Genomic DNA, 21,691 nt, shown 5'->3' on the forward strand with positions numbered 1-21,691 from the left:
ATAGGACACTGCAGAGTGAGAGCTGGAGATGTAACGTACAGATTGAAGAGAAAGCGTGACAGGCAGCTTGGCAACGACAGTGTGTCTAAATTGTCTGTGTGTACAAAAGGTTATTTTATTTAGTCAGTTCAGGAGTGCAAATATGATTTGAGATGTGTTTAAAAAATGGTTAAAATTAGATGTGTTTATTTGTTGTGGTTAAATTATGGAACAGTGCTAATATGCATTTAAGAAAGTGTAACTCACTTTTGGTTTTCCAAAGAATGGTTTGTAAAGCTATTCTTGGGGGCCAAATAAATTCTGCAAAACGTTATTTTCCGGTGTGCAGATTTATTTTGTTTACATTAAATTGAAGCTTACTATTAAACACAATAAGCATTGTTTAGTTCATTATCACTAGCTGTTTTTCACCCTATTCAAGGGCTTTTGAGGAGAAACTAGACTGACTAGTGACAGCTGACACTCTTTCAATGAGCCTCGTTCACCTACTACTTCAGTGTAAAGTCCAGCAAGAGGCAATAATACTTTGCATTTCTACATGATCAAATAGATATCTGAGATTGCATCAAGGATTTACAAGCAACCTTCCCTGGTATCATGGAAAAGTGCTTTAAATATCAAAGTTCACAAAATGTATTATTAACTAAAGATTCCACCGGAGCAAACTGAAGAGGATTGATGATAACGTTGATGATAATTGAAAAATAAAAGTAAATGTAAATAAAATATCACATCGTATTGTTGTTGTGATCCAAATATTGTGTATTGTATCATATTGTGAAATTGCCTATGCATTATTCTTCTGCCTATTCAGTCATTACTAAATACATTTTTGGCTTTGTTATACTGTCTATATTCATTGTATATTACATTATATATTGTAATAGTATTCATACTTATTGTATTGTGTGTGATGACTAGGCTACTACTAGGACCACAATGGAAACTCACCAAGACTTTTTTTGTGCTATCCTTTTAGCTTTAATGTCTTACTGTACCATGTGCTGTTTACATTTCTGACTAAGTATTCAATCAATCAATCAAATACTACTAGCCTTCTAGGCTAACTACTACTACTACCACTACTACTGTGCCCCTAAATGCTTACATCATCATATTTTAAACCATAATGGTATGTCTCCAATATTCTGATTTGCATGGTTTTCCACCACATTAACTCCAACGTGTCTATGTAGACAAAGTGGCAAAAAACAGACACAAGACACAATCACAAATGGGTTTATTGTATTTGTTGATTAAGCTGATATTAGTATTTCCCTCTCTCATTTGCTATGGGTTCTAATCACATTATGACTTAATAACCTCTAAAATAATACTTCCTCAAGCTTGTCCTCACAAATTGCTGAAAGGCTATTGATAAAGTTGTATTAGTAGTATTTACCACACACAGAGAGAACACAGGGACACAAATAAAACATGGATTCTGGGATAAATATTATTACAAATGTGACTGAGTAGCCTTTTTCCACCACTACAACATTTCACAGGAAAGGTTTTACTGTATGTATCAGCACAGATAAAACCTTGTGCCACAGCGCCCTCCTGTGGCCTGTTGCCGGACATGGCTTTTATTTTGAAGACAGAGCTACGGGTAGTCGGAGGGGTCAATCCGCTCGGAAATCCGCGGAAGGAAAAACATCACAGGAGTGAAATAAATCTGTCCATGTCTGTGTGTCTGTCTGTGTGTCTGTGTGTCCGTCCATCCTGATCCGATTAAACAAGAGGATTTATTAGTCATTTGGTGCCATCATCATCATCATGTCGGAGACGTACGGTGAGTGGACAATGCGGGACGGAACGGGACGGAACGGGGACAGGACGGGTGGAGGGAGGCAGGTGGTGGAGAGACATTAGCTCTGGTCTAGCCCCGTTACGAACCTCTCACTCGGCTACACAGAGGTTCCACTGGGATCTGCACCGGAATCGGTGGAACGCCGGTGAAAGGGTCCGTGGATTACCCTTTTCGCCACATCGTATCCAAAATCTAACGGTTGTCTCCAAATTCTACAGATGTTTGAGGACGTTACGGAACCCTAACTTTTTGGACCGGCGCGAAACAACCGCTTTTAAATCGCTTATTTAGTCAGCCTATGGCCATGTTTTCCCATTCAACCCGGGAAAACCCTCTACGTCAGGTGCCAGTACTGCTCCCGGTTCGGCTACAATGGGAAAACATGGCCACAGGCTGACTAAATAAGCGATTTAAACGGTTGTTTCGCGCCGGTCCAAAAAGTTAAGGTTCCGGAACATCCTCAAACATCTGCAGAATTTGGAGACTACCATTAGTTTTCGGATACGATGTGGCGAAAAGGGTAATCCACGGACCCTTGGCGGGCGGTCCACCGATTCCGGTTGAGATCCCAGTGGAACCTCTGTATGGCGGAGTGAGAGGTTCGTTCGTAATGAGGCTAGCTCTGGTCCACTTCTCTCTAACGCTCTGCCAGCCGCTCTGCTCTGCTCATAGACCCCAAATCCCACTACCGTGCGAGGTCTCCGTCTTTAGTAAAACAAATAAACAAAACCATTTCGCTACTCACAGAAACAAAGACTGTTTTGTGTTGTTGAAAGTCTTTTTTCCAGGGTGGGGAGGCGCTCAGCACCCCACCTTCTCTGTATAATACACTTTTTGGGGTAGAAAATAAAATAATGTTTGCCAAACGGAAATTATTGTATTTACTCCACTGCGCCCCTACAGGTCTGGTCAATGGTAATTTATATTGACCAGATCTGTAGGGAGCGCAGTGGAGCAAATACAATAATTTCCATCTGGTGGATATATTTTATTTTCTGCCCAAAAGGTGTATTTTAAAGAGAAGGTGGGGTCCTGAGAGGCCTCCCACCCTGGAGAATAGATTTTCAACAACACAAAACAGCCTTTGTTTCGGTGAATAGCGAAATGGTTCTGTTTATTTTGACTAAAGTTGGAGACCTCGCACGGTAGACCAGAGCTAGAGAGACATGGCTCTCCTCATCTCTCTCTCTCTCATCATCATCGTAAACAAAACAGCCGACAGGCTAATCTCTGCTGGCTGTGACTGATCTAGGTTATTATAACACGCTCACAACAATATCACACCTGAGGTTGATGCAGAATACATAATGACTGTTATGGGTCATAATGTATTGATGTCTGCTGCCATGATATTCTATAGAAGGAAGGATGTTGATAATATGGGCAGGGAGCTGAGCTGTCACTGAGGAATGTTAGCTGATGATGATGGTGAATGTTTATGGTACATGATTCTGGTTAATTTTGTAATGTTGCTGATGGTTTAGGCCTATGTTGTGATGGTGAATGTTGTGATGGTGAATGTTGTGATGGTGAATGTGATGGTGAATGTTGTGATGGTGAATGTGATGGTGAATGTTGTGATGGTGAATTATGCTGATGATGTTGTGATGATGATGATGATGATGATTGTGTTCGTGTTGTGATGATGATGATGATGATGATGGTGAATGTTGTGATGGTGAATGTTGTGATGGTGAATGGGTTCCCAGATTGGTGTGATGGTTGGTGTTTGGCTAGTTGAAGGTGTGACCCTGCTGTTACACACAGGAGAGTTTCTGGGCTGAAGATGATGCCTTGTTGCTGTTGTCCATCAGACAGTGAGACCAGACCGCTGCCGTTCATGACTTGCGGCATTCTGTTCAAAACGGGCCACTCCTGCAACCTTTGGAAGCCAATTTTAGCCAATCAGGATGTAATATGAAAAATCTGAAAGACTTGTTTTGTTTAATGACCATAGAGATACTGTGTACCGATTTGTGGGATTTTTTTGGACAAAATCTGTAGGAGTACTGTAAAAAAATGTGGTTTGCACAAATCGGCCTCCTGGTGGCGCTATAAAAGGCCCATGTGAAATATTTGGGGCAGAGGTTCTGAATTGGCATCCAGGGAGTGTGTGTGCACAGTTTCGTTGCGATCAAGTCAACGGTGCCGGAGATTAGCTGTTCACAGACAGAATGACGGACGTACACACACGGACGGACGGACACAAACACACGGACGGACGGACGGCCGGACGGACAGGGGGCAAAACATACTCTCTCGCCATGCCTTTCGGCCTTGGCGGAGACAATAACACAATAATGCATGTGACCGTTTAAATAATGGCTTGAACTGTAGCTGGTGGACTGGTGACTAGAGATGCAACTAGCCATGATTTTTTTTTCTTTCTTAGCGATTATTCTGTCGATTACTTTTTTGTTTAACCCATTGAATCCGGGAACGCATCCGTGTCATTTTAGATTTCTTTGGCTATTTTTGAAAAATCTTGAACATTTTGTATATATACTGTGTGTATATATATATATATATATATATATATATATATATATATATATATATATATATATATATATATATATATATATATATATATATATATATATATATATATTTAAAGGGAACATTTGTAATTTGTAATCTTTGCTTCTGGGGGGTCCCTGGAACTAAATATTTTGAGATGGGGGTCCGCGGCCAAATACATATCATTTTGGGGGTCCTTGACATGAAAAGGTTGAGAACCACCTGATAATATAGCAACATACGTTTTTCAAAAAAACATTCGTAGAATCCCCCAGAAGCAAAGATATGAGTTGCAAATGTTCGCTTTATAAAATATATATATTCAAAGATGTGCACACATTTTCACGATTTTTCTAAAATAGCAGATCTACAAGCTCATAGTGCGGCACTCCGTGCCGCGCTATGAGCTTGTATATCTGCTATTTTTGAATAGCCCAAAGAAATCTAAAATGACACAGATGTGTTACCGGATTGAATGGTTTAATCGAGAAGCGTGTTTTTTTTTAATATATTTAGACCTGGAACACCTATACGTTGTTATACCTTTCAAGCCGGGAAACACCTCTGTGTGTTGTTGTTGTTACTATACATACATTAACCTATTTAGCAACTTTTTGTTGCTATAATGATTTTTTTTTTTTAATGAATTTCTTTTTAATGAAAAATTGTAATTACATTTTTTTAATGACATTTTTTTTTAATGAAAATTTGTCCGGGATCGAACTGGGAACCTTCCGGTCCCCAAGCGGCCACTTTACCTCCTGAGCCCCTGCCGCCCCGGCATTTAAAACTACTGTAACTTGCATTCTGTTTTATGTGCTGTTGTACTAGTAGCCCTTAAGATATAATTATGCAAATCTAGGTGAGTTCTAATCCATTTAAAAGTGTTGTGTAATATAATGTCTCTGTCGGTATGTCCAAAACTGTTACTTCTCAGGGTTCAAATTCAAAAGTATCAAAAGTAGCAGATCTACAAGCTCACCGCGTCGCGTTTCGAGCTTGTAGATCTGCTACTTTTCTCTGCTGTTCGGCCGGAACCAGCTAAATCCAAAATGGTAATTGTTCTGGAAATGAAAAACAAAATATCAATTTTTCAGAAAATGAAGAAAACCTTATATTTTTAAAACAAAGCAATACTGCCTCATCAAACTTGGTATTGTGACTTTATATATTATCAGATACTTGCATGTGTCATTATATTATCACCACTTTACCCAAATCCAGTGCAAGTGGAGTTAGGAGGTTTTGTCCATCATTGATAAGAACAGCTGGCAATGGATCTCAAAGCTCACAACACATCACAACGCATTGTGAGCTTGGAGATCAGCTATTTATGGTGAGCGCCATCCTCATATACTATAGATCAAGCTGAATTCTGTACTTAAACAACTTTTATTTTAACATGCATTGTAAACAACCATGGATCTAACTGTTACCACTGTTGTTCTTCTACAGTTGAGTGCAACAAACAATTCTGCCTCAATACTCAATCATGTATTTAACAAAAGCAATCATGGCACACCAACAATAAATAAATGGCATATAAATACAAAATACATTCATGAAAAATAGAATCTGTAGCCTATCAAATCTGTAGCCTACTGCACTAACAATAACAACCACAGTTGAATTTACCTATCATATACCTATCAACATTTTATTATCACACTGTTGTGTGTTGTGTGTTGCGTGTGTGTGGTGGGTGTTTCTTAGTGCTTTAGATTGTCATAAAAGCTGTGAAAGTCTTTTGGCATGATCTCCTTGAGCTCTTGGAGATGTTTGAAACAAACTCCTGCACACACTCATTCTCTGTCCATTAACATTTAAAAAGAAAACACGAGCAGATGACCTTTGTGAAGACACCCTTCTCCTCTTTACTGGGGTGACATCTATCAAACCTTGCACATACATTCTCTTCTCTTCCCAGTTTATGTTCTCCCAAAAGCATTGAAAAATCTTCTCCCTGTCTGCCTCATACAGAGCAGAGCTTCTCTGAGAGCCTGAGAGGAGGGGGGAGTTGTTTGTTTTTGACGGACAGTTTGAGGGTCCAATGGAGTTAGGAGTTTTCGTCAGAGACGCTTTTTAATACTTTTCATATGTTATTATTTAAAAAAAAATTACACAGATGTAGAGGGGGTTAAATAGCGTTGATTTATGAAAAAATAAATAAATAATGAAAATGGAGTTAGCTGGTCCCGGCTGGACATCGACGTTTTAATACTATTGTGTGACGCTGTAGTATGGTCAATTAGAAAACTTAGAATATGGAGATAGGAGGTTTCTGCCCGACAGCAACGATAACTAATGATAACCTTTTTGCTGTAGATATGATAACATGACTCTTTTATGTTTTCCCCCTCAGACTTCCTGTTTAAGTTCCTGGTCATCGGGAACGCAGGGACGGGCAAATCCTGTCTCCTACATCAGTTCATAGAGAAGAGATGTAAGTAGAAGACATTTCACACACACTTCATGTTCTGTGTGTGTGTGTGTGTGTGCGTGTGCGTGCGCGTGCGCTGTGATTGCAGCTGTTTAATGATGTGTTGTTTTCCAGTTAAAGATGAGTCCAACCACACCATTGGAGTGGAGTTTGGTTCCAAGATTATCAGCGTGGTCAACAAGATGGTCAAACTACAGATCTGGGATACTGCTGGTCAGGAGAGGTTCAGGTACCATGGGACAATGCACTGTGTATTAACACATTCCCTGCCTATCACGTAGATCAGGGGTACTCAACAGGCGGACCGCGGTCCAGGACCGGACCGCGGGACACCTCCCTGGAGATATATTTTTTAGGGATTCTTGGAGGGGGTGTGAAAAAGTATTTGAATTGTTGTTCTGTTGTTTTCATGTTTATTGTCATGTATGTTTTCATACTCTGCATGTTTTTCATACTCTGTATGTTTTCATACTCTGCACCAGACGCAGAAATCCCAGGGGTTACGGGGGAGATTTGTCTCCCCCTAGCTTCAGATTGGACCCACCCAAGTCATTTAGAATAATAAAAATAAATGTTAAAATAATTAAAAATACTTATTTAATAGAACCTGAACCCACTTATGCATCGTAAGTTATTAATAATGAAGAATTAACATAACACAGTGTCAAATTAGCTAGATTAGAGGAAAATAAGAAAAATTAAAAACACATTTTTTTGGACCCCCTCTAGCCTCAACCCAGATTTGCGCCGCTGCTCTGCACCCCAGTTTTATTAAGTCGGTTGGTTGGGAGGGGATCCGATTTGATAAGCTTGGCTCGATTGACCGACTTAAATAAACGGACCTTTGCCTTATTCAAAAAATGATTTGTGGACCCTCAAGATTTGTAGTTGAGTACCCCTGACGTAGATCTACGTTAATGCAAATACAACCGTTCACTGCCAATGGACCCTTCGCTAAGCCCCACCCACTCCACTCTGTGACTGGTGGTGCGAGTTAGTCACACCCAGGCCTGGCAAACTCTGCTTCTCACCCATTGACTTGCATGTTAAATGACGGCTTCTCCCCTTAAAAAGAATCGATCATTTCAGCAGCAATAGCTTCAAAATCTCTTCTAAATCTAGTCAACAAGGCCTGCAGTAGGCTATGCACTGGACAAATGTGCATGACATTAGTTCAATAAACTAAAAACACGGGAAATGTTAGAGGGAGTAATAGCCATGGATACACGACGGTCGTCTGTCTCGACCATCATTTTCTTCAACCTGGTGTTTGCACTTTCTCCATTTACGGCCCGTACATGTACAGAAACGTTCATATTTCATATATAAAGTGCTTATCCCATGGCCACGGATGTTATATTTATGTACGGGCTCTCAAAAGTACCCGTATCATCCGTATTGTTCAATAAAAAGCATTTTAATCTGATCGGTGGCCATTTTCTCCATATGCTTTCAACTAAGCGACCCTATCGGTTGGTAGGTGTATTGCACTCTGATACATTATAACTCTATGAGAAAATGGCCACCGATCGGATTAAAATGCTTTTTATTGAACAATACAGAATATACCGGTACTTTTGAGAGTCCTGTGCATAATTTTATCATCCGTGGCCATAGGGTAAGCAATTTATATTTGAAATCTGAACGTTTATATAGATGTACGGACCGTAAAAGGAGAAAGTGCAAGCACCAGGTTGAAGTTGATCCATGACTGTAACAGGAGTTTTCATGTACCGCAGGGTAAGACTGCAGTAGCAGTTAATAAATAGACGAACAAATGAATTAATATACTTAAACGTGCGGAATCCGAAACAGGCAGCGCTGTGATTCAGAATTTTGTTTACGATTACGGTGATTAGTATCATTGACACCACCTGGGCGAGTGAGTCGTTTAACTTTCCCGACGTTAAGCTGTGTATGTGTTCAACAACACAGCCATGCAGCCTTGCAGTTTAAGCGCAGATTTCAGCTTGGGGAAAAGAACCCTCCAACGGTTTTGGGTACGTGGAATCTGTTGCTGGTTCATAGTCACCATTGCGTTATCGTGGTATTCCTATTCTTGCTATTATGTTGCAAATGATTGTGTGTGTGTGTGTGGGCGAAATAACATTGACAGCTATGGCAGGTGACGAGAGCTTGCCAGACCTATGCCAGGCTAACAACGGTTGCTAAGCTGGCATTGGACAATCGCTTTTGGGGTGGGGTTTAGCGAAGGGTCCATTGTATAAATCTACGTTTTTCACACAGAACCAGGAGATAAGGCGATCCAAAGATTTACTGCTCCATTCACTTCCTGGTTAAAGTATTTGGGAAATATTCTGTATCTCGGCTCCTGTGTTTTACTATGTATTTTTGGTGAAACGGCGTATGACAATGCCCATCATACAAGCAATAATACAGTCTCTACTCCTTGTGTGTGTGTGTGTGTGTGTGTGTGTGTGTGTGTGTGTATATGTGTGTGTGTGTGTGTGTATGCGTGTGCGTGTGTGTCAGGTCTGTTACAAGAAGTTACTACAGGGGAGCAGCTGGAGCCCTGCTGGTCTATGACATCACCAGGTATGTTAACCAATCAGAGAGCTTGATTTCAGATCGCCATTCGCTTGCTCAGTTTTTTTTTTTGTTATATTGGACACAAATTTGTCCGTAAAAAAAAAAAGCGGGATATTTACCCCATTAAAAAAAAATCCCCGACCCATTGTTTGGGAAACGTTACAGCATAGTAATCTCTCAAGACCACTGGCAGCACCACTGCCCTAACCCATTAAGACCTGGGACGCATCTGTGTCACTTCTTCATTTGAGCTAAAAAGCATTATTTTACACTTTAGCTATTCAAAAATAGCAGATATACAAGCTCATAGCGCGGCACCGAGTGCCGCGCTATGAGCTTGTAGATCTGCTATTTTTGAAAAATCGAGGAAATGTATGCAAATTAATATATTTATATTCTTTTAAAGCGAACATTTTAACTCAAATCTTTGCTTCGGGGGGTCCCTGGAACAACATATCGTGAGATGGGGGTCCGCGGCCAAATTCCTATCATTTTGGGGGTCCTTGACATGAAAAAGTTTGAAAACCACTGATATAGAAACATACGTTTTTCAGAAAAGGATTTAGAAGACATTTTGCAGAATCGGAACCTCAGGCCTCAATGGGCTAACACAGAAGCACCCGGGAGGACTAAGAAACCGAAAAAGGAGGTGGTGCCCCCCAGAGGCAAAAACATATTTCCCCCCTTTTTTTTTTACTGATCTTCCTCTCTTCCTGTCTGTCTGTCTGTCTGTCTGTCTGTCTGTCTGTCTGTCTGTCTGTCTGTCTGTCTGTCTGCCTGTCTGTCTGTCTGTCTGTCTCTCTCTCAGCCGTGAGACCTACAACTCTCTGACCACATGGCTCAGTGATGCCAGGATGTTGGCCAGTCAGAACATCGTCATCATCCTGTGTGGGAACAAGAAGGACCTGGACGCTGACAGGGAGGTGACCTTCCTGGAGGCCTCGCGCTTCGCCCAGGAGAACGGTACGACCGACCGAGTGTCGCAGCACTTCAGTTAAAGGGATATTTCACCTGTCGGAACATGTTTGGGGTCATTTTAACGTCTACTCTAGCTATATCTACTGATATTGTCCTTCTAATGCTTGAGGGGCTCTGTGTGTTTTTTCAATTATTATTACAATTTTCATTTTTTTTTTTTTTTTAAAAGAAACCTCAAAGAAATAAGTCAATATTATTAATAATTTATTAATAATATATTACAATGTCTGTAATATAAAATAATCCAAATGTTATTGTCTGCTGAAGGACTAGCATCATAAAAATAAATACATCAAGAACCTAGAAAGATTACACTATGTATTTGTCTATCGCTCCTTGAGATAGGCTACTTATATGACGTTGCTGTTGGACAGAAACCTCTTATCTCCATATTCTAACTTGTGCGTCACACAAAAGCATCAAAAGTAGCAGATCTACAAGCTCGAAAACCGCTTCGAGCTTGTAGATCTGCTACTTTGGTGCTTTTGAATTTGAATCCTGAGAAGTAACCGTTTTGGACACATGAGGTTTCCACCCCGACAGAGAGGTTCATTTTGACCATGTCTCTGTGACGTTGTCCTTTGACCTTTTTGACCCCAAAGTGCATCATGTTGTCAGAGTGACCTATAACGATCATTCCAACCAAGTTACATGAACCTCCGGCCGTCTGTTCTCCACTCATTTAGCTAGCAGACAAACAAACAAACCAAATGGAGTTCTTAACCACTTAGATTAGATTAGACTTTATTTGAGCCAGAGGGAGATTAGTTTACACATTACGTTTAATACGGAAACACATGAACACTGCAACGTACTGTACAACAGTGCAACATACACGTAAAGACAATACATAGATTCTCCATAGATACATCCATACTTCCTGACAGCGAAGCAGTTTGTTTAATGGCAGAGTGGACAAAACTCCTGCTAAAGCATCTTTTTTTCTCCAAGGTTGTCAAGCTTGTGTAATTCTTTCGGCTCCTCAGACATTGTAACAGCAGCCTTAGTCATATTGAAAAATAATTTGATAAAAAGCAAACAACAAGAATAACGAAAAAGAGAAGGGGGGAATTATTACAAAGAGAACAGTTTTGGCCATTGTTTTAGCACTTAACTTGAAGATTAAAGTGCTGAGGCTTAGTGCTTGAAGGTTGTGTGTGTGTGTGAAGTGACTTACTCCTGTGTTATCAGCATCTAATGTAAACATACAGTATTGTGAGCAGTGTGTACATGATGCCACAGCGACACCTGTGCCACAGCGTCCTTGGCATTGTTCGTTTCCCAGGCTTATTTTTTATTTACATTTGGCTAGCTTGATACTTTGGCAGCATTGAATGTGAAGTGATGATTGTGGGGTATGGTTGGTAACATTCCTCAGAAATTATATTCGAATATTGGTCTTAAAAATTGGCAGATATTCGCATCTATTCGAATATTATTATTATTATTACAATTATTATTATCATTATTATTATTATTATTATTATTATTATTATTATTATTATTATTATTATTATTATTATTATTATTATTATTATTATTATTTAAAAAAATCATTTTTTTTTATTATGTTTATTTGACAGGGACAATACGAAAACATATCAAGTGCTCGGATCCAATAAAACATATATTTTGTTTGTTTTTATAACTTGATACATAGTTTTTTGTATTGTTCCTGTCAAATAAACATTAGAAATGTTCATATTCGAATATACATATTTTCCCCATATTCGAATATTGAATATTCGTTTACCAGCCCTATTGTGGGGGGGGGGGGGTGATCAGAATTAATTTGTATTGTGAGTGCCTGAGTGTGGGAGGGACAATGATTTAGAGACAGTATGTGTGATGCGGGTTAAAGGAGGAGTTCACCCAAAAAATGACTTATTTTCTATCAATTACACACCCCATGAAGCCTTGATTTCATGGATTTATTTTTGTTTTTGTGGCATTCCTAAGACAATAATTTGATGACCGTGTGTATTTCCGGTAGGAGACACAAATAATCTACTTTGTGTCTCCTACCGGATACATTAGCCGGTAGGAGACGGGAATCAAATTATTAGCTTAAGAATGCGACAAAAACAAAAAATAATCCATGGATTCAAGGCTTCATAGGGTGTGCAATTGATAGAAAATAAGTAATTTTTTGGGTGAACTCCTCCTTTAAGTTTGTTTTTGATAAGTGTTATGTATTGTCGCTGTCGGGGCAGAAACCTCCTATCTCCGTATTTTAACTTTTTTTTTGTTTTTGTTTCGTAAATTAACGCCCTACTTCATCATACATACTACAGCGTCAAACAAAAGCAATCAAAAGTAGCAGATCTGCAACTTTTTGCTACTTTTGAATTTGAATCTTTAAATCCTGAAAAAAGTAACAGTTTTGGACTGAGATTTCACACCCGACAGAGACGATGCTGTGCAACGAATAGCAGATCTACAAGCCCACACAATGCGTGCACAAAATAGGGACGCCAGAGTTGTTGGGGTTGAACCGACCTTTTCAAATTGTTGTTGTTTTTATAAACACAGCAGTGGGTGCCATAGATTTCCTCATTTCCCTTCGTGTCTAATGATAATCCAGTGATTGTTAATTTGATTAAGTACACGCAGCACAACAGATCATCTTCTGTGTTGCCTGTTCTTGCGCACTCTCTGTTACAGACAACTGTAGGTACGTGTGTTGTCCAATTTTAAAAATTTTAACCCATTAAGACCTGAGGCGATTCTTTAAAAAAAATCTAAATCATAACAGTTTTTGGAGAAAAAAAAATTAAAAAACGTTTTCAAGATTTTTCAAAAATAGCAGATCTACAAGCTCATAGCGCGGCACTCGGTGCCGCGCTATGGGCTTGTATATCTGCTATTTTTGAATAGCCAAAGGCATCTAAAGTGACACAGAAGCGTTCCAGGTATCAATGGGTTAAATCAAACTACTGTTTTATATCTTGCCATTTGTCTGAAATGCACCACTTCATAGCTAAGATAAATATGGACTTCGCAATTTATAAATATATATTATTTGAGTACATACCTGCCTTACTGGAATGCAGGTATGTACCTAAATGGTAAATAATTATGTGAATTACCGTTAATTGGAATCAAGTTAAATTAATTTGCCTCAAAGTCCATAAACATAATGTGGCCTTTTCAATTTTAGATTGAGATGATCTTTTGATTGATTGAATGATTAAATACCTTATTAACAGTTAGCAAGAAGTACAGAGGTACAGTTATATAATAATGCTAAAAGGATAACACAAAAAGCTATGGGGGATTGTTTTAATTGTGGTCCTGTGTATTCAATTCATCAAGACATATAAAGACATACAATACTATACAAGAGATCATCAATAATAGGAGCTGTAAAAGTATATTTACAGAAAAACAGTGGGTGGTCATTTCTTTTGGCGGCAAGCTAGAAGACTTCTAGGTGCTCTTTTATGGTGGTTTTAAAGGAGGTGTAGGGAGTCACACATTTTGATGGCTGGTGGTGGTAGTGCATTCCACATTTTGGTGGCATAATAGCAGAATGAATTCATCCCCATGTTTGTGCCGAATCTGGGGGGAATGAGATCAGTGGAGCTCCCTCTGGTGTTGTGCTGATGGGCCAGTTCCGGCCCTCGGAATGTATGTGTGCTATAATAGTATGTGCATGAGAATGACTGTGTGTGTGTGTGTGTGTGTGTGTGTTTGTTTCAGAGTTGATGTTCCTGGAGACCAGCGCTCTAACGGGGGAGAACGTTGAGGAGGCCTTCGTCCAGTGTGCCCGAAAAATACTCAACAAGATCGAGTCAGGTGAGTACACAACTATCTACCATTTTGATTGACTTCATTAGTCAGAAATGTACACGATACAGTAAGATATTAAGGCTAAAAGGATAACACAAAAAAAAAGTCCTGGGGACTTGTTTCCATTGTGGTCCTATGCATTCAATTAATGGCCACTAATTAATTAACATACTATATATAGCATAAACAATTAGAATTCAACACAATAACACATAATACAGATCATCAACAAATACAAACACTATATGTACAAAGGAGAAAAGGGAGAAACGACGGCAGTGAACACCTCCTTTCTATGGGAATTTACATTTTCCTCCACCGAGTGCCGCGCTATGAGCTTGTAGATCTGCAATTTTTTGAAGAATCGTGAAAATGTGTGCAAATCTTTGAATATATATATTTTGTAAAGCAATTTTTAAAAACTCAAATCTTTGCTTCTGGGGGGGTCCCTGGAACAACATATTTTGAAATGGGGGTCTGCGGCCAAATACATATAATTTTGGGGGGTCCTTGACATGTAAAAGTTTGAGCACCACTGATATTATAGCGACATAAGTGTTTCAGAAAACTGTTAGGATTTAGAAGACATTTGTAGAATCGTATCTCAGGTCTTAATGGGTTAATGGATGGGCGTTCCACATTGTGGTGGCAGAGCAGTAGAATGAGAACTTTCCCATGTTTGTTCTATGTTTGATCGGTACCAGATCATGGTCGCTCCCTTAGGGCTAGTTAGTACACACTGTAGGATATTTGCTCCGATTATGCTGTCGGGGACCTTTTTTTTGGCGCTCGATCTGACGCAGATGGGGCTTTGATCGCCGAGGTATTTGCTCGCTGTATTTGCTCGGGATGACCAGAGGAGTGCCGCGCTATGAGCTTGTAGATCTGCTATTTTTGAAAAGCCAAAGAAATCAAAAAATGACACAGATGCGTTCCCGGATTGAATGGATTAAAGCTGCAAATCCATAAGTTTCATGTCCTATACCCGGGATTCAAACCCTGGGTGTCCTCCTGTGTGAAGAGACCGAACTTCTAACCGCTCTCACAAGAGGGAATCTCTCTGGATGAGTGAGCTTCAGGCAGCAGTACTGCTAGTCAACCAGTAGGTGTCCTACCAGACACCAGGGTCTAAATCAGTAGTTCTCAAAACTTGTTCAAGTCAAGGACCCCCAGTTTGGTCTGTATTTGGCCGCGGACCCCCCATCCGAAAAAGGAAATCGAGCCCAAAAGAAGCAACTTAGGCCACATGAGCACTTTAAACCCATATGCATCGGCTATTTGAAAATAACAGATCTACAAGTTCGGCTATTTTCAGAAACTCTTATATATTTGGAATATTTTTTTGAAACATTCTAACAACACAAATGCACAAAAATAATTCATGAAAATATTTGCGAACTACTTGTTTAAATGATAATTAAAACTTTTGGAAACAAACCTAAATAAGCAACTACTCTTTAGAAAGGTGCGGTGGAGAGCTGCCTTAACCCAATTAGATCTGTTAGATCTGTGTCATTTTATGGATTTCTTTGGGCTATTCAAAAAATAGCAGGCACTATGATGACCTTGTAGATCTGCTATTTTTTGAAAAATCGTGAAAATTGGTGCAAATCTTTGAGTATATCTTTTTTTTAACTCAAATCTTTGCTTCTGGGGGGTCCCTGGAACTAAATATTTTGAGATGGAGGGGTCCGCAGCCAAATACATATCATTTTGGGGGTCCTTGACATGAAAAAGTTTGAGCACGCACCACTGATTATAGCAACATACGTTTTAAAAAAAAAAAACTGTTAGGATTTAGAAGACTTTTGTAGAATCCCCCAGAAGCAAAGATTGGAGTTACAAATGTTCGCTTTAAAAAATATATATTCAAAGATTTGCACAAACTTTCACGATTATTCAAAAATAGCAGATCTACAAGCTCATAGGGCGGCACTCGGTGCCGCGCTATGAGCTTGTATATCTGCTATTTTTGAATAGCCCAAATAAATCTTAAAATGACACAGAGATGCTTTCCCTGTCCGGTAACTCTTACCCTGCCAGAGTTTTTTCAGAACAGTCTGTAGCCTCTGCCAGGGTTTTGACCGATTTTGGTACCTTTTCGCATAGCCACAAAATATTTTTCTCAAGTATGATTGATCCCCAGAAAATTTCTAATCACAGATGAGATTCAGGTGTGGTTTCACAAATGTCAACGAGGTCAATTTGACCTTGTTGTCATGTGTTGTTTGATGTTTGAAAATAGCTCAAAACCAGTGGTTTCAAACCAAAAAACATTGTGAATTGTTTGTCCGTTTCAATTTTAACATTGAAGTGGATGGAGCAGCAAATCTTTGGAAATTGTTATCTCCTTATTCGTTTGGAATATCGAAAAGGTGTCAATACTAAATAATTAGAGAATCTTTTTAGACATTTTTTTTTTTTGAAAAGTTTTTTTTTTTTTTTTTTTCAAGACGTTTTTATACGTCTTTGGCAGGCAACAGCTAATTTCTCAAAGACGTTTATAAACGTCTTTGGCAGTTGTAGTTTAATGGGTTAAATTGGGAAGAAAAAGGGGGTAAAAAAAAATGCTAAGATTAAAATAAAAGGAAAATGTATACTTACCCATCCGTCCTCCAGGAGAGCTGGACCCAGAGAGGATGGGTTCAGGGATCCAGTACGGCGACGCCGCGCTGAGACAGCTGCGCTCCCCGCGCCGCGCTCAGGCGCAGGGCGCGCAGGAATGTGGCTGCTAGTGCACGGCACGCACACCTCTGTCACGTGCACAACGCTGTGCACACACACACAGGATCAAAGGTAAGAGGACAAATTCGTGTACGTGTGTGTGTGTGTGTGTGTGTGTGTGTGTGTGTATGTGTGTGTTTGTGAGCGAGTATACTGTTATGTGAAAGTTTGACTCACATTCCAAAACACTGGGTAACCACTACACCATGAAAATCACTTTTTTCTTGTTTTTTTGTATTTTTTGGGGTCCCCAGTGTCTCTTGTACCCAAAAAAATGTTTTTTTTTTTAATTCAGTCATTCCTTCTCATGGATTTCCAGAATGGGCGTGTCTGAACAGGCGATCTCAGAATGGAAATGTTTATGATGTCACAAACATTAATGATGGCAAACCCAATGTTAAATGAAAAGTGCCCGAATCGCTCCGAAACTTTTTCTACCCCCCCTAAGTGGGGGTCTACGAACAAATACCCTCTTCCGCCCCCCGGAAGTGGGTGAAACAGGCACCTCAAACACTTGGTGGAATTGTTCAAAAAATTTCAAAGTGTTTTTTTTTCGATTTTGTATTTTTCTTAGATGCTTCTTTTTATGCAGAATTTTTCCTTTTTTTTAAATAATTTTTTAAATAATTTTTTTAAATATATTTTTTTATTAACAGACAGAATTGCTCAGTAGCCCCCCCCCCTGCCCAAGAGGACGTTTTGGTATTGCAGCTGAAAGTGCTGTATAAGCCAGAGACAATTGACTTGGGATGAGTATATCTGAGTGATGATTTAGGCTCAAACCTTTGAAAAAGGTTTGAGGGACATACACCATATGATATTAAATATCAAATATTTTTTTTAAATTCATGGTGTAGATCCTATCCCTATCCCTATGGACTATCCTATATCCCTATGGACTATCCCTATCCTAGGGATAGTTCACCCAAAAAAATACTTTTTTCCTATCGATTAGTCACCCCATGGAGACTTGAATTCATGGATATTGTTTTGTTTTTGTCGCATTCCTAAGACAATAATTTGATGACCAGCGGACCGGTAGGCTGCGGTTCCGGTAGGAGAGACAAAGGAGACTCTTTGTGTCTCCTACCGGTCCGCTGGTCATCAAATTATTGGCTTAGGCAAAAACAAAGAAATTTACCCCCACTGACCCCCCCCCAATTTAAACCCCTATATATTTGGCCGTTCAACAAATGACAAAGATAGCAGATCTACAATCTCACAACGCTTCGTATGTGATGTTAGCGTGTTGTTAGCTTGTAGATCTGCCATTTTCGGCATTTCTGACAATTTAGTGACATGCACAAGGATGCCAGGTTGAAAGTGATTAAGTTGTGTGTGTGTGTGTGTGCGTGTATGTGCACGTGTGTGTGATCACATGCCCGTGTGTGTGCGTGCGTGTGTGCGTGTTCCAGGCAGGTTTGTGAGGACCAGGAGGAGGACAGATGTCGGGGACCCAAAAAAAACAAACGTTGGCTTCAGGCTGCAACAGTGGCAACTCTCCTTTTGAACTTTTGACCTTTTGCACGGAACCTTCAGTGTTTTGAACCTTCGTCCTTCGTTGTCATTGGCTGCAGAGAAACCACCACCTCTTGGCTACGCCCTCTTTTTTTCCCCAGAAGTCTTGAGCAGCATCGTCGCCATAGCAACCCTGGTCAACAACACAGCCAGAGACTGTTCACCTCCTAACACAGCCTGCTCCGCTATTGGACCAAACCTTTATTCCCATCCCGCCAATCAGGATGTATGTTGCTGATACAGTATGTTGTCACTTCCTCTCTCTCCCACCCCCCCCCCCCAGCCACAAACACATAGATAGATAGACGTAGGTACCTCATTGGCCCGATGCTGTTCGTAGGAATGAACGCGGCCGCCATATTGGTTATGGCAATCCGTGCCTCCTATTGCATGGACGTCTATCGAAGCAGGAGGTCTCTCCACTGTATTACAATCATCATAGCTCACTGAATTCCCAACCCATTTTAAAGCGGTTTGGTTTGTTAAAGACGGGGTGCCGTGATTTTCAGTGATCCCCCCCCCCCCCTAAAACATAATCATCAGGTATTATGGTTATACTAGGAGGAAGATTTTTTTCAAAAAAGTGTACAGAAATTGTTAAAATTATGTTTTTATGTGGACACGCCTCCAGTTCATTAAGTATACCTGGTTCTCACCGTAGCCCCTCCTCCACCACCTTAGCACCACCCACCTGTCCTAGTCCCTCCTCCTCCTCATGCCCACACCTGTTGTGTTATGATAATGAGGGGGAGGGTATGTTTTTACTATGTCACTAAAGCGCTGTTTCTCTATTGGCACGTTTGACCCTCAAGGTTTCAGCCTCCAGGTAGAAACTCAAAATAGTCAGAGAAGACATAAAACACCATAAAAACACCACCAGGGGGCTTAATGAAGTTCTATCAACCTCATAGACACATGAAAAACAGAAAAAGTGCAAAACCATGGCACCACCTCTTTAACAAATGTTAAGGTCCTTTCACACGGCAAGCGGCCAACGCGCCTATGTAATTCATTTTCAATGAGAGGCGGGCGATTATATGGGACGTGCGGAGAAGTTGAGGGGCGGTGAGGCGTGCGGGCGCGGCCCGTGAAATTCTCGCGCGCATGCTCGCTTGTGCACGCACGCACGGGCGGCAAGAGCTGGATTGTGGTGAGCTTTTCTTTTCACCGCACTGCGCAGGAGGAAAAAAACAACAACAATGATCGCGGCGCGATCACCGCTGATCCGAGCGGTACCGCCCGCGTGAACCGCTTGCCGTGTGTTACGACCTTAAGACATGTAGTTAGTTATGATTAGAGTTCTCAACGGGCCTGAAAATTAAGGCCCGGCCCTAACTGGGCCGGCCCGAACAATTACCATAATTCTAGGCCCGAAAACCCGAAAAAGTGTCATAGTGTGCTTAACTCATTCACTGCCAGAACTTCTTTTCTTTTGCGTTTGCCCACTGCCAGAGATTTTTCATTGAAAAAAAAAGTACTCAGGAGCCGAGATACAAAATGTTTAAGTTTTAAGTTAACAAGGAAGTGGATGGGAGTCTAGATCTTCAAAAAATCATATCTCCTTGGTCTTTGGGTTTAAAAAGAAATAAATAAATAAGAAAAAAAACTAAAACGACTAAAAGTCGTTTTAGTCGTTCTTGGCAGAGGGGGTTAAAGGACAAAAGTCGTTTTAGTCGTTCTAGGCAGGGAATGAGTTAATGTCCTCAAAGTCACGCATCCAACAAGCTTTGTTGGCCAATCTATAGCCAATCTACAAGCTCAAAACGCGTCGCACTGCGACGCGTTTTGAGCTTGTAGATCGGCTATTTTTGCTACTTTTGTGCGACATAGAATGGCGAAGTACAGCATTAATTTACCAAAAAAGTTAATATACGGAGATAAGAGGTGTCTGCCCGACAGCATATGCAATGTGGCCCTCTGGAGTGAGTGTGGAAATATAGTGAGTGGCCCTGTGTCCACCGTCAAAGTTGCCCACCGCTGGTATAGATGCTCGACCCAAGCCGGATGCACCGCGGTTGGATTCGAACCCACAACATCCGCGGTGGTGGGCAGATACTTTTACCACGAGTCGAGGTACTTAACCCATTAAGACCTGAGGCCGCGTCTAAAAAAAATCAAAATCCTAAAAAAGAAATCGGAAAAAAATATAAAAAAAATTTTTTCACGATTTTTCAAAAATAGCAGATATACAAGCTCGTAGCGCGGCACTCGGTGCCGCGCTATGAGCTTGTATATCTGCTATTTTTGAATAGCCAAAGACATCTAAAGTGACACAGATGCGTTCCAGGTATCAATGGGTTAATATGGCATATTTCTTGTGGAGTGGAGTTATGGCGAGTTGCTTGTACCCAATATGGCAGCGACGTTGACATTGCAATCCAGTGGCCAATGCGGGCGTCTACGTACATTATGTCTATGATGCCACGAAACCTGCAAAGACACAAGTCTTTGGTGCTGACTGAGCCAAAATGCAAACAGCAAAATCATGACAAAAGTCAAGGTGGCTCGCAACCAGTGTTGGGCAGTAACGAGTTACTTTTAATATATTACTGTAATATTATTATTTTACCCAGTAACGAGTAGTGTAAGGTATTACTCTGCCAAAACAGTGATATTATACCATATTATACCATATTACTATGTAAAAATTAGTACATATTACATAGGGGTGGGACGATATGGGTACCTCACGATACGATATGTATCACGATATTAGGCCCACGATAACAATATATATCACGATATCTGAAAATGCCGATATATTGCGATATCACGATATATTGCATGAAATTTCACCAACGATATATCACGATATCTGAAAATATCGATATATTGCGATATCACGATATATTGCATGAAAATTCACCAACGATATATCACGATAGTCCTTGTATTCAATTCATAAACACATAAAATAGCCCCAAACAGTTCAAAATCATCATTACACAAATACAGAGTAGGAAAAACAACGTATCACAAACTTAAAAAAAAAAATATATATATTTTTATTTTTTTATATCGATATTTTTCGGGAGGATATCGATTATTTATCGCGGGAGAAAGTATCGCGATATATCGATATATCGTCCCACCCCTAATAATACATATTACTCAGGTTTTGTTGGCTGACTTTTGCTGCTTTATTTGGCTGATTTGTGACTATTATTATTATTCCAAAAAATTGGACTCGGTTCTAAAAGGAGCTGGGGGGCGGGGGGGGGGCAAAAGTAATATGTATTATAATATAATATAATAAATTACTCTTGATTCCAAGTAATAAGTACTGTAATATCATTACTTTTTTAAGGAGTAATATGTAATAAGTAACATATTACTCTCCTGAGTAATATTGCCCA

At 40.1% G+C, this 21,691-nt stretch overlaps 1 protein-coding gene across 2 annotated transcripts; it reads left to right on the top strand.

Annotated features, from left to right (window-relative positions):
• Positions 1-1,651: 1,651 nt before the first annotated feature.
• On the top strand, positions 1,652-18,854 carry rab4a (RAB4a, member RAS oncogene family). Of its 2 annotated transcripts, none has more exons than XM_080424376.1 (8): positions 1,652-1,795; positions 6,696-6,776; positions 6,888-7,002; positions 9,267-9,329; positions 10,132-10,286; positions 14,004-14,099; positions 16,713-16,889; positions 18,233-18,854. In XM_080424376.1, exons 1-7 carry the CDS (start codon positions 1,780-1,782, stop codon positions 16,826-16,828), a joined length of 642 nt encoding a protein of 213 aa, XP_080280502.1. In that variant the 5' UTR covers positions 1,652-1,779; the 3' UTR covers positions 16,829-16,889; positions 18,233-18,854. The 2 variants fall into 2 exon arrangements, with proteins under 2 accessions (XP_080280502.1, XP_080280503.1); XM_080424377.1 differs by having other exon boundaries at positions 16,716-16,889.
• Positions 18,855-21,691: the final 2,837 nt, after the last annotated feature.

The sequence above is a fragment of the Gymnoscopelus braueri genome (genome assembly GCF_963280865.1).
Source record: "Gymnoscopelus braueri genome assembly, chromosome: 1".
Lineage (NCBI taxonomy): Eukaryota > Metazoa > Chordata > Actinopteri > Myctophiformes > Myctophidae > Gymnoscopelus > Gymnoscopelus braueri.